The sequence below is a fragment of the Phoxinus phoxinus genome (assembly GCF_949152265.1).
Source record: "Phoxinus phoxinus genome assembly, chromosome: 21".
Taxonomy (NCBI): Eukaryota; Metazoa; Chordata; class Actinopteri; order Cypriniformes; family Leuciscidae; genus Phoxinus; species Phoxinus phoxinus.
The window spans coordinates 18163339-18177544 of NC_136896.1; the positions used below are offsets into that span (position 1 = coordinate 18163339).

Consider the following 14206-nt stretch of genomic DNA (forward strand, 5'->3'; position numbering starts at 1 on the left):
AAAGCATCAGACTGTACCGCTGGCTATGGTGATCGGTGGGCTAGTGCTGCTGGTGGTTGTGATGTATCCTATTTTACTCCTGCCTAAACCCACATACTGGGTGAAGAACACCCTCTTGTCTTGGAAGTCAAACTCTGTGGCTAAAACACCGTAGCCCAGGTTAAAGGTAGGAAATGGTGCGCTGTGGTCCTCTGGGTCCAGCCTCATGCTGTTCACGGTGTAATCCGTGGTGAAGATCAGGTACTCATCCAGGCCGAAGCCACACGAGACTCCATTGCTGAGCAAAGAGCCATGGGCACAGCCACATTTGGGCTGCTGCTGCTCAGGCATTGCAAAACAAAATTGTTGGCAGCGCCCATTGTCCTCATGGCACGGGTTGAAGCCCACCAGGTTGGCAGAAGTGGGCTGAACATGCGAGTCAAACACTCCAACATCTGTCAGATCCTCAATGCCATCTCGGATTACCTCAGGTGTGTCTGTATTCCCAGGAAGCTTGCTAGCCTGAAAGAGTTTGCCCAGCTTGCGATCAACCCATAGCATGTACTCACCAAAGATGGCAACACTGTATGGCGCGGGGTAGCGACTACCGTAGCGTACAATCTGCCGCTGAGAACCATCAGCCGCCATGCGAGATATCATATCCAGAGTATCGTCAACCCAGTACAGGAAGTCACTGGTGTAGTCGATCGTAAGTCCTCGTGGGGATGACAGGCTCTCAGAGGCAAGAACTGTCCGATTAGTACCATCCAAAAGCGCGCTCTCGATCTTAGGTGTCTGGCCAGCGTCAGTCCAGAAGAGGAGACGCAATTTGGGGCTGACGGCAAGATCTACGGGACGATCCACTGAACTCTTCAGCAGGATCAGTTGAACGCTTGTGTTCAGGCGTAACACCTCAATGTATGTCTGAGAGGTGAATGCATTAGTGAAGTACAAGTTTCCTGACATAAAAAAAACAAGGATCAGCCCGGTATATACAAACAAACACATAAAGCTATTTTCACAGTATACATGGTGTCACTTCATTTTCACAGTAATTTACCTGCGATCCAATCTACTGCCAAACCCTGAATCCTTCCAGTGCCCAACTGACTGATGACAGTAGAAAAGCGTGAGCCATCTGTCTTAGTCCTGTAAATGCCTCTGTATGATGAGTAGGTGCTGTTATCAGTCCAGTACAGGAATCCAGAGGCGATGTGCATGTCCAGCTTGTTAATAATTGAGTAAGTACCTACAGAATAAAAGCACATTATATTTTGTAGTACACAACACTACACCATAGGACTAACCTGTGGTGTAATTTTGATTAATATTTATTATTTATATTTAAGTATTAATTATTATCATATATTATTTATTCCATTTATTATTATTTATACAACACACTTTTTCAAAATATTTGTGTTTTCTCTCAAACTTTTCAGAAAGCTTTAAGAGTAAGACTACCAAATCTGTGAATAGTTTTATGAAAAAAGTTTATTTAGAAAGTTTTTCATTGCCACTCTCTCCCTTGTATAAATATCCTTGCATACTTCTATTTTATAAGTATAGATATCTTATAGAAAAATCTATTTCATTCATAAAATTTGTATTTAAATATAAAAAATATAAAAATAGTATTTATTATTTATGTATATTTAAGTATTATTCTATTTAATTTATTATTAGTTATACAACATTATGGGCCCTATTTTAACGATCTGAAACACAAGTGTCAAAGCGTAAAGCGCAAGTAACTTTGTGGGCGGATCCCGGCGCTGTTTCTATTTTCCCGGCGGGATAAACGACTCTTGCGCCTGGCGCAAATCTAAAATGGGTTGGTCTGAAGTAGCTTCATTATTCATAGGTGTGGTTTGGGCGTAACGTGAAATAAACCAATCAGAGCGTCCTCTCACATTCCCTTTAAGAGCTGGCGCGCTTGTTCCATGGCGGATCGCTATTATAACGGCGGGTTTGCCAGGCGCACGTCAGGAGCACTTCACAGCCGAGGAGACCGAAGTTCTCGTCAGGGCCGTAAAACACAGAGAAGTGACATTGGGCTTAATTAATTTACTGGCCCAAATTAGCTTCGGTTAAACAGGCGTATAATTTGGGTAAATATGTAGCCTAATCTAGATTTTTTTTTTTTTTAATCTAGATAGATCTTTTTCACATCTTCACGGACACAACAATGATTTCCCTCGTGTGTTAATATTTTTCCTTGTAATAATGTATGATTTGCAAAAATGAAAACTGCTGCGTCTGTTTATATTAGAGAATCAAAGTGTATGCGCGTTAACACGCTACATTATGGCCAAGCACGCGCCCTTATAATACCATATCACTAACGCGCAACGCGCCACTGTCTTTAGACTGTCTTTTTGCACCGGAACACGCCTCCTCTTTGCGCTGAACCGCCCCTGCGAGCGCAAGTTCATTCCCTAACTTACCGACGTGCGTCTGTGGAGGGAAAAGTCCGCTGTGCGCGGGTGCAAAATAGGAATGATACTTGCGTCGGTGTACAAAGTCAATTGCGCTGGGTGCAAGATAGGGCCCTATATCTTATAGAACAAATATTGATAAAAATAAAACACATTTTATGTATTTATATTATAATATTATTTATTAGTATTACTATTATTATTATTTTATTCATTGTACTTTATTCTTATTGATTTACATTTATTTTTAAAAATATTCTCACACTTTCTGAAGTCAAGTCAAGTCACCTTCATTTATATAGCTAACAGTATGGATTGTTTCAAAGCAGCTTTACAGTGATAATAGAAATTAGCGAAACAATTTAAATTTTAAAGTTGCGATGATCATTAGTCATTAACTTAGGGACCGCTAACACGACACCGTTCTACTAGAAAACCCTTAACACGCCCCGGCCGCCCATCTGCACAAAAAGTGCCTGAAATAGGTTCGAAGGTGCAACTGATTATCCGTTTTTTCTGCGCAAACCTCAAAAACGCAAACCCGCTAAAACGCAGACGGCGCGCACATGCGCATCACGTGTTCGGTCGATAGGTATGTGCGTTTGAGCCATGCGAACCGGAATTATCCCGATAACATTTTATCTGTATAGAGGTAAAGGGAAGGATGCCTTCACAGGGGAAAGACAAAGTGTCTAATAATGTCTGAAGTGCCTAATATTTTTTTTTTTTATATATATATATATATATTTTACGAATAGATATTACCATTAACATTGCCATTAACTATTAAGTTATGTTGCCAGGGTTTTCAAAACGTCTTTTAACAATAATAAATCAAACTGCTTAGCATATTGTAACCAATACTCACTTGCTCCTACAGGAACCATGGCCTCAGAGTGGTCAGAGCTGTTTATGTGGAATCCTCTAATAAATTTGGATGAGGACACTATAGCATAAGAGTCATATTGCTCGCATTGAGACCCATCCTGAGATGGGATAAAACCTGTGGTGCAGGCGCATGTCTTCTGTCCATTAGGTTTAGGCAGACACAGGTGGGGACAGCCTCCATTGTTTGTACTGCAAGCATTGGTAGTGCCAGCAGAGTCTGGATTTAATGGATTGAGGGTGAACAGAACATAATGAATGAATTTTTAAAAAGGAAAACAATCCAGAGGTTTACACTTTTGGCTGGTCTTATATTGCATTATTAAATGTATTATCTTGTTTTTGAAAAGAATACTTGTTTCTCATTGGTCAATACTGGGATTTAGATGATAAATCTTTTTTTAATAAATGCTAGACTGAATATTGGGTTAGGGTTAGTCCAATATTGCTACTTTCAATTATCTTGTATCACTCCGGGGTCGCTCTTTTTTCATACCAACAAAAGTTATTCTATTATTATCCTTTACTTCAAATAAAGAGCAAATTGCATTGCTTCACTCACTGTCTCTGGCATGCACTTTCAGTGCTCGCACCCCTGCCATGCCGCTCCTCATCACCACCATGTCTGCGCCTGTGCTCTTTTCCACTCTCTCAATGACCTCATAGTCAAGGTCTGTGTAGTAGAGGTAATTTTGGTAGACAGTGATGCCCCAGGGATGAGACAGGCCACTCACGGTAGTGACCCTGCTCGCACCATCCATGGTTCCACACTCAATCTGCCGATCACAGAGAAATACCAAAACCAGGAATATAATGCAAGTGCAAAATTAATTATTTCTGCATGTGGATTTATGAGCAAGTAATGTCTCACCATCCCAGTTTGATGGACACCCCAGTAAATCTTCCTGGCCTCTATGTCTGCAGCGATGAACTCAACGTTGCCCAAGTTACCAGTGTAGAGGTTTCTGAGGTTCCCACCATCCATGTCTGCACTTGCCACCTTTGGTGGAACTCCACTGTCTGAACCTCTGTCTGTCCAGAACAGTGTCCTGCATGGGTGAAAGGATGGTGACAGTACATTAATAACTAAAGAATAAGTACAGGACAAATGTCTACTAGTCACAAAAAGTGTTTACCCCCTGGCTGGATCAAGAGCTATTCCTATTGGCTGTCCAGCTCCTTCTGGTTTCCCTGTGTTTGTGATGATAGTCTTCCTGTAATGTTGAGATCCATCAACCCTGATGACCTTTTGGGGGGAGAAGAGAAACAAATAATAACAATAATAATAATAATAATACATAAAATAATCAAATAAATGACAAATTAAGGTCACACTTTATATTAGGTGTCCTTAACTTCTATGTACTTACATAAAAAAATAAGTACAATAAAGTTAGTGTTGATGTTTTATTGCAAAACACTTGTGCTGCTATTGAGATGGAATATGGGTAAGGTTAGGACAGGTTTGGTGGTATGGGTAGGTTTAATGGTGGGTTAAGGTAAGGTAATGGAAGGGTCAACAGAGTTTATAGATTAATTATAGATGTAATTACAGCTGTAATTACATGCAGGTATTTTTAAATATATACTGTAAGTACATTGTAGAAACGTGTATGTACACAATAAGTGTGTCAAATGATTAATTAAAAAAAAAGTTATAGACACCTAATATAAAGTGCGACCCAATTTAATTCAATATATTGATATGTATGATATAATATTATATGCTGATGTGTGTTACTGATCTTAAGAAATTATGATGTTCACCTCAATGGCCTTAACGGAGGGATTAGTGTAGTACATGATTCGTGTAATCCAATCAAAGGCAAGACCGGAGGGGGAACCAATGATAGCAGCTGGTGCAAACTGAGTTCGATTGGCTCCATCTGTCTTGCTTCTATAAATTGAACCCTAGGGGGAAAATTCAACCTTAGTTTCAAGATAAACATTACAATTTTTTTATAATGTTATGAGTTAATTCCAAAACAATGTTATGGAATAGTCAAGATATTGACTGATTTTACTGACAGTGCCTTGCACCCAGTAGACAAACTGCTCTTGATCATCAAAATCAATATCTCGGCCCTGTGTGATGCCAGAAATTGGTGCCATGGCATTGTTGGACGTGTCATTGGGGCTGAGAGGGATTCCCATAATAACTGTATCTCTGACGACCATCAAGAATGGTGTGTCATCTAGGAAAAAAAGTATTACAGCATAATTAAGTCAAGTAAAAGGCCTCAATAACTCAAATGGCACACAGTAATTTTGTAAAGACTCTGACCTTTAGTACAAGTACGACCATCGCTGGCAAGGGTCCAGCCAGACTGGCAGTCACACGTGTAGTATCGGGGTCTTAATGTCGATAGCAGACACAGCTGACTGCATTGATGGTTCTCACAGGGGTTGAGTGCTGTATGGGAGCCAAAAGACTATGTTAGTCAAGTGAAAGAAAGAAATGACAGCCAGATATCCTTTCATAAATAACCTGCATGAAAACCTAACCTAAAGGCTGCTTGACGGGGTGATCCATGACGATACCCATGCACTGATACACACTGGTCAGAAGGGTGGTGATGTTTCCTCCATGAAATTTGTTAGTCCTCATGATTTGGCTTGTGTAGCGGTCACTCCAGTAGATGTTGTCTTCGAAGATGGTTATGCCATGTGGTTGCTGAAGAACCTGATACAGAGATGTGTGATGAGTGAAAAATATGACACCAGATAAACTCAGACTGTTCCCTTATACTTCATGTAAAACATAGATGGATTTTAAACAGACACTTTAACTCCTACCATGTCACTTGCAAAGACTTGATGCCTGTTTTTGCCGTCATAGTCACAGTAGTCAATATATTTCAGGTAGGCGTCAACGAAGTATAGTCTTCTAGTTGTGTAATCCAGGGTAAGTCCATTGGGCCAGTATACCTTGCTAGTCACAATTGCTCTTCTTCCGAATCCATCCATGCTAGCCTGTTCTATGCGAGGGTTCTGACCCCAGTCTGACCAGAACATTAGATTTATACTGAGAAGAAAACAGAAGGAATTATGATTTCATAAAAACAGGACTCCACTTTAGGTGATCTTAAAAGGACAGTTTACAAACAAATGAAAATTATGTCATAATTTACTAATCCTCATGTCATTTCAAACCCATAATACTTTTGTTCATCAACACAAATGAAGATATTATAAATAAAACCTGAGAGATTTCTGTCCCTGTTTCTGTACACATGCTTCGGATGTGTGGGCTCAGGAAACCATTTATCAGAAGTTTAGACTGATATGGCTTTACGCAAGCAGATAATAAACTTTCATGATGATAAAGAACTGCAATGTCAAGTGAGATTAACCACAATAGAGATGATAATTAAAACCAAACAGATGTTTTAGTTTTTGGCAGAGTATGCAAGGCACAAGCTGTAAGGCTCCGCCCTCTTCTGGAAAGCAGGGTGGTGAGCAGCAGCTCATTTGCATTTAAAGATACAATAAGTAAGTGAGGATAGGAGCAGGCTTCACTCAATGTATATGTTTATAAACTTTAAGAGTGCTGGCCTAGATAATTAGAATTTGTAAAGTAGGAAAGAGGCCGCACTATGCATAAATAAAAGAAAGAAAGACATGGTCAAAAATTTGGGTATTGAGTTGTCGCTTAGTTTTGCCCACATAAAGTAGCCCACAAGGGCACGTCAGTAAATACACAATAAAAGTGGATAAACATGATTCTGCCCTTTACTTTGTATGTCCTGCCTGTTTTTGGATTTAAAGATACATGCACAAAAACAGCATGTTTTTGCTTTGACTCAAAAATGGGTATGTTATAATAAATAATCTGTGGGGTATTTTGAGCTGAAACATAAAAAAACACACATTCTGGGGACACTTGACACGTATATTACATCTTGTAAAAAGGGGCATAATAGGTCCCCTTTAACACACATACATAGAGCACATCAAATATGCTTAACGGAATCTCAAACGTGCTTGCCTAACATGAGAGAACTGAAGAGGTTTATTCTCGTGGGCTATGCAAGCACATTGGAGCTTCCACAAGGACCAATGAGGTTTGTTCGTGAATCAAGCAATTTCTGTTTAAAAAATGTTTGGTTAGGAACTACATGGTGAGTAAATGATGACAGAATTTTCATTTCACAGTCTCTCAAAATTCATTAAATAGCAACAAATTAGTAAGTATGTCCAATATGCATACTGGTTGCGGGGGTCTAGAGCCAGTCCACGAGGGCTGGTGACATTCTTGGTAATCAGAATCTTCCGGAAGCGGCCATCCAGAGTGGCTACTTCAATGTTCTCCATGACGTAGTCGGTCCAGTAAATGTTTCTACCAACCCAATCCACTGCTATACTCTCAGGCACCATCAGGCCTGATGAGAACACCTAATATATCGACATCACCAAATTAATTAATCCTAAACTGTAGTTAACACAGATCCAATATATCCATACAATGAAATTCATAAGCCCTATAAGACAACTAGACCAATCTTTATTTATTCTTATTACTTACCTGTTTTTTGTCTGTGCCATTCTGGAATGAACTATAGATCATTTTCTCAGATGAATCACCCCAGTAGACTCTTTTATTGACATTATCAAAGTCTACAGCAACAATGCTCACGCCGCTGACTACGGGATTGACAAGGGGTGGCCTGAAGTAGATGCGGTTAGCGACAATCTGACTGCGCCTGGCCACCAGAAGTAAGGCATCACCTGGGGCTGGAGCAGATTACACATTTCCCACAGATTTCAGGTTTTACTATTCTTATTGTTCAAACAATTTTTGAAACTACTTCACAAGAAAGTAGTTTTGGATTTGGTGTTAGTTGGAGCAGTGTAAACTAGCCTTAAAGGGTTAGCTCACCCAAAAAAGAAAATTGTATCATTAATTACTTACCCTCATGTCGTTCCAAACCCCTAAGAACTTTGTTCATCTTCGGAACACAAATGAAGATATTTTTTATGAAATATATTCTTTCTGACCCCTCCATAGACAGCAACGCAACAACCACTTTCAGGTCCCAGAAAGGTAGTAAAGACATCGTTAAAATAGTCCATGTGACTCCAGTGGTTTATACTTAATGTTATGAAGCGACGAGTAACCACAGTGCAGCACTTCCGGGTTCTACGTCAGAACGCCGACGCCAATTGGCAGACTCTGTTCACGTGAGCACCACGACACATGCGTGTGATGCTGAAGCAGGAGTTGACCAATACAAAGCCGGCGTTCTGACGTAGAACCCAGAAGCGCTGCAGTGTGTTTACTATGTCAACAGTGTAGGAGACTGACACAGAAGAGAAGAAATTCTTCAATAAAAGAATTATTTTTGTCTGTTTTTTTGCGCACAAAATATATTCTTGTAATTTCATAACATTAAGGTGTAACCACTGGAGACACATGGACTATTTTAACAATGTCTTTACTACCTTTCTGGGACCTGAAAGTGGTTATTGCATTGCTGTCTATGGAGGGGTCAGAAAGAATACATTTCATCAAAAATATCTTCATTTGTGTTCCAAAGATGAACGAAGTTCTTACGGGTTTGGAACGACATGAGGGTGAGTAATTAATGACAGAATTTTTATTTTGGGGTGAACTAACCCTTTAAAACCATTGAGTTCTTATCCAATTGACTAAAAATGCAATTCAGCAACATAAAGTCTTAGTTCAATCATGTTTGATGTATAAACGATCGAGATCGTTACTTACAGATGGCTTTGCATGTACGTCCATCTGGCTCCAGCTGGTAGCCATCTTGACAGTAGCATCGGAAGGAGCCGCGCTCATTGAAGCAGGTTTGACTGCAGAATCCAGGGATCAGACACTCATTTATGTCGTCGCAGGTCTTTGAGTCATTCAGCAGCTGGAATCCTGGGTCACAGGTACACTGAGCTCCAAATGGACCCTGAATACAACCATGACTGCAGCCCCCGTTATTTACCTGACAGTCATTTTCAGCTAATAAGACCAATAATGAGAAAGAAAGAGACAAAAAAACAGTCTGAGAAGTTCAACAACAACATATAGCAACATGCAACACCTGCTTTACTTGAGCAGCAGCAGAACTCACTGCAGAGAGGAGACTCATCAGCTCCATTTGGGCAGTCTCTCTGGCCATCACACACCTGAGCCTCTGTGATGCACACCTGGTCTGTGGGACACAACCATTGACCTGATGGGCAGCTGAATGGTGGAGTGGGACAGTTCGTTTCATCGCTCATATCCCTGCAATCATTTTCCCCATCACAAACCCAGGTCTGAGGCACACAGTTTCCATTAGCACACTGGAACTGTACAGAACCACAGGTACGGGGCGGGCAGCCATTGTGCTCATCAGAGCCATCCTCACAGTCTGGATGGCCATCACATTCCCACACTTTCGGAATGCAAAATCCGTCGACCTGGCACTGGAACTCATCGTCATGGCACAGACCTGGCCCACGTGTGGCTGCACATAAAACACCAGCTATTAGTCACCACTAGCATTATTTTATTAACACTGCTAGATACACATTTAGTAGCTTATATCCATTTAAAGATGATGATGACCTATATGGCACAATCCCCTGTTTCTGTTATGAAAACTATTAGATATGTTAGATAAATTATTTTCAACAACAATTAAACATCAATTACAATAAATAAATATTTATATTTTTTATATTGATATATTTTATATCACAGAAATCTAGGTTTTAAAATGTATTTAGATATTTGTGAAATTTGTAAACCTTGTGGAAAATTAATAGAGATTAAAATACTGGCTGACAATAAATATTTATTTCTAAACACATATCACTTACGACAGCCGCTCTCATCTGAGTGGTCCCTGCAGTCATAAACCCCATCACAGCGGTAACTCTTACTCACACACTGATCTCCACTGGCACATGCAAACTCGTACGACGCACAGGAGTACACTACCCAAAACACAAAACATCCATGTTAATTAAAGTCACGGTGAAACAGAACTAGTTACAGATCTTTTCTTTCGTATTGCGATGTACATCCGAGTGTAACAGATTACCAACAAAAAATGTAGGGTGGGAACTTATTCAATCCAATTGTTAATTGGATTTTGAGATACTGTCATTGTTCTAAAAAGGGCCGGGGTTTAAGAGGGTTATGACTTTTTATTAAACATTACAAGGTGAAAAACTTCAAAAGAAAATGAAACATATGCACGGATGAATTGTTCACAATAGAAAATAGATTTTCATTTCATGTTGACTTTAAGTGGATCCTATGAGTGTAAACCAATACCTTAAAAAAAGTGGTTCAACGGATCACAAAACTCACGGTTCGGATGTTACAGTTTTTGAGTCTGGATCATTTTTTTGATCAGCAGGACAAATATATATTTGGGGTGGGGGGGGGGGGGGGGGGGGGTACTTTGCTTTCCATTTATTACTTAAAGGACACTTTAAGTACTCCAATAGAGCATCACAGTCCCGCCCACAGCCGGTGCCGGAAGTAAAAATTCAATACAATTTCTCCATAGACATTTGGGGTATAAGCCATAAAAACGTAACCATACATGGTAGACTTAAAACCAGCAACGGCTGTACTAAGCGATTGTATATGCTCATATAAACGCCAAAAGTTCATGGGGCACTAACCTTGATTTGAGATAAATGCCTTTTATTCGCGATGTCTTGGATAAGTACTTCATTACCCACAATCCTAAACAATCCCACAATCCCTCAGTGATGCATCTGATTGGTGGATGTCGTGTAAACCCCGCGAAGGTCAGAGCGTTGCCATGGAAGCAGAACTCTAACAGTAGAGACCAGAGCCCGTCTGAACGGAGTGTTTTCTTTAGCGGAAGCCATATAAATAGTTTTAAATCAATACATTCCTTTTTAAATTTATATTTTGTGTCAAATTATTTATTTATTTGGTAGGTAGCCATGTAATAAGCGGGATAATGTATAGCGAGTTGGTTGTTATAGCGAATACAACTCCCTTCAGGCTTCGCTTCGGGCTCATAATCAGCCTTTCGCGAGTTGTATTCGCTATAACAACCTTTACATTATCCCTTACTTATCGTTCACTTTAGATAGGCTACTGTAGCCTTCATATGGTATGAGTCATATCAAGCATTTTATGATGCCACTGTCAAAACAATATTAAGCCTAGGCATAACGTTACCTCTTCATGCATTTACTGAACATTTGTGTAATAATTCATGGCAAGTTAATAAACTGAATATGACGGTCCAAGAGCAGACCATGCACCGGTCCATGCATCAGACCGGTGGCGCTGTGCACTTTCTGGTTTGCTGACCATCACTTTTTAATTTTCACTTGTTGTGGATATTAAGAAAATACATAAAATGTTATTACAATTAAGGATGAACTATAACATCATGAAAATGAGCATGGACCTCAGCCTGTCCTGTCAGCAGAGTGTCCTGTGTCATAAAGGGCTTTGAAATAAACACACAAACTAACGTTACACACTGACTGAACACACGTGTGTTGATGACTGAGCTGCACCATGTTGCTAACGCTATCGTTAACCGCTTTCACACACGCACACAATATATTATTATTTTTATTTACACGATTATTACTGAAATAACTGCTATTAACTACACATTCACTATATCAAATTCACTCAAAAGGCTCTTTCGCGGTTGGCTTCAGTCGACTTCAGTGAGGCGCGGTGGTTTATGGGATGAGTAGTTCCTTCGCTCGGAAATGAAAATATGTACACAGTCTTGTACCTTTGCCTTTTTTTGGATTTTCTCTTCGTTTTTTTACTCGAAATGATATGTTGTATGCTTATGAGTTCAGCCATAGCTGGTTATCCTCAGACATGCTCTAAAACTCTTTAGATACGGATTTTTCCAAAAGTCAATGGGAGAAATGAATGGGAAATTTACTTCCGGCACCAGAGCCCTCTCGGGCTGTGGGCGGGACTGTGAAGCTCTATACCACAGCAAAAACTACTTAAAGGAACCGTATGTAAGATTGTGGCCAAAACTGGTACTGCAATCACTTTCAAATTACTGTAGAGCGGTGTATCCCCTCCCCTTCCCCCTGACTCGAGGTTGCCAGACAGGCTGCAGGATCCAGCAGGAACGTAGGCTGCTAGAAGGAGCTTCCAATGGCAAGACTAGAGCAGAGCTGGCAACCCGGATGCCGAAACACTACTGACTTCGTGATTGGTAGATAGGTGGAGGGTGGCGCATCAGGCCAAAACACAACATGACAACATCAACATCAGTTGAGGGCTACAACTTCACTTTTAAATGACAATATCCCGGCCGGACTACTGTTGTCAGTGATATAAGTATTTGAAATGAACATGATTTCTTAATGTCTACTGACTGTCACAGTGTCTGGTGGTTCCCTGGGTTAAACACTAGAGGTCCTCAGTTTTCCACGGTGTCTAGGCATTCTCATTACAATTCCCATCATCCTGTCTGTCACTGATTGTTCATTGTGTTCAGCTGTTTCTCGTCACCTCGTTTAGCACTTGTGTATATATACCCTGTCAGTTTCAGTGTTTGTCACGGAGTCCTTGTTTAATGTCCCCACACTTCGGAATTAATTTTGTGTTTCCTGGTCTGTGTATGTTCTTGTCTTTTGGATTGCTTACATGGTATTTGACCCCTGCCTGGACTGATCGTGAGTACGGATTACCCATTAAAGTATACTGCACTTGGATCTACGTGTCTTGTGTGTGTGTCGTGAAAGAAGGTCTCCGTCATGCATAGATCCAGCGGTATGGGTTTTACAGAGAAGGAGAGGAGGCAGCAGGGGGGGAATTCGCAAGCTGGAGAGGTTCCGCCTCGTATGAACATTTTTCAGTGCTTTGCGTTGTGGGCTCAAATCACTGAAGATACCATGGCGGTCAATTCCCCCGAGCCCCCTTCCATCAGGCACGGACAATCGTTTGAGGGAACCCGTCTGGCCAGGTCTGACCCGTAGAGGCCGCAGGGGAGGAGGTGCTAGAGGTGAGTCCCGGCATCACTCTCCGCCTGTGTCTCTCTTTAACCCTGGGCCGGGGATGTCCAACTCAGAGCTCCCGTCACCGCTGGTCCTGTCCAGCCCGGAGCCTGCACCTCGCCATAAGAAACGGCGGAGGAGGAGGAAGACTTCCTGCCTCCCCAATGAACCAGAGGCCATCCTGGAGACCGTTCCCGATCAGCCCGCGGTCGTTTCGGAGGCCCTCCCTGAGCAACCTGCTGTCGTCCCGGAGGCCGTGCCCGTGCAGCTCGCTGTCGTCCCGGAGGCCGTGCCCGTGCTGCTCACTGACGTCCCGGATGCCGTGCCCGTGCAGCTCGCTGTCGTCCCGGAGGCCGTGCCCGTGCAGCCCGCTATCGTCCCGGAGGCCGTGCTCTTGCAGCCTGCTGTCGTCCCGGAGGTCGCCCCGGACGGTCCCACCATCAGTCCTGCCACGGCCAAGAGAGCTGTCTTCCTTTTTTATGCGTTGACGGTTCTGCATGCATGGAGGAAGCACACATCTGCCGAGCCTGAGCTTCACGTCACGTCTGCCGAGCCTGAGCTTCACGTCACGTCTGCCGAGCCTGAGCCTGTGTCTGTTCCTGAGCCTGAGCCGGTGGTGTCTGTTCCAGTTCCTGAGCCGGTATCTGTTCCAGTTCCTGAGCCGGAGGTGTCTGTTCCAGTTCCTGAGCCTGAGCCGGTGGTGTCTGTTCCAGTTCCTGAGCCGGTGGTTGCTCTTCCAGTTCCTGAGCCGGAGGTTGCTGTTCCAGTCCCCGAGCCTGAGCCGGTGGTGTCTGTTCCAGTTCCTGAGCCGGTGGTGTCTGTTCCAGTTCCTGAGCCGGTGGTGTCTGTTCCAGTTCCTGAGCCGGTGTCTGTTCCAGTTCCTGAGCCGGTGGTGTCTGTTCCAGTTCCTGAGCCGGTGGTGTCTGTTCCAG

The 14206-nt window shown here is 42.1% G+C and overlaps 1 protein-coding gene across 1 annotated transcript in view; it reads right to left on the reverse strand.

The window, feature by feature from the left end:
- Positions 1–14206, reverse strand: part of lrp2b (low density lipoprotein receptor-related protein 2b) — a gene marked incomplete at its 5' end in the record, with an annotated part of 61242 nt that overhangs the window by 22346 nt on the left and 24690 nt on the right. Inside the window, 16 exons of the mRNA XM_079594384.1 lie at positions 18–938; positions 1040–1228; positions 3286–3522; positions 3865–4078; positions 4174–4351; positions 4439–4548; positions 5070–5213; positions 5331–5497; positions 5587–5715; positions 5808–5985; positions 6099–6327; positions 7513–7697; positions 7828–8036; positions 9028–9276; positions 9389–9766; positions 10122–10238. Coding sequence (XP_079450510.1) covers positions 18–938; positions 1040–1228; positions 3286–3522; positions 3865–4078; positions 4174–4351; positions 4439–4548; positions 5070–5213; positions 5331–5497; positions 5587–5715; positions 5808–5985; positions 6099–6327; positions 7513–7697; positions 7828–8036; positions 9028–9276; positions 9389–9766; positions 10122–10238 — 3834 coding nt within the window. The remainder of the gene's footprint in view (positions 1–17; positions 939–1039; positions 1229–3285; positions 3523–3864; positions 4079–4173; positions 4352–4438; positions 4549–5069; positions 5214–5330; positions 5498–5586; positions 5716–5807; positions 5986–6098; positions 6328–7512; positions 7698–7827; positions 8037–9027; positions 9277–9388; positions 9767–10121; positions 10239–14206) is intronic.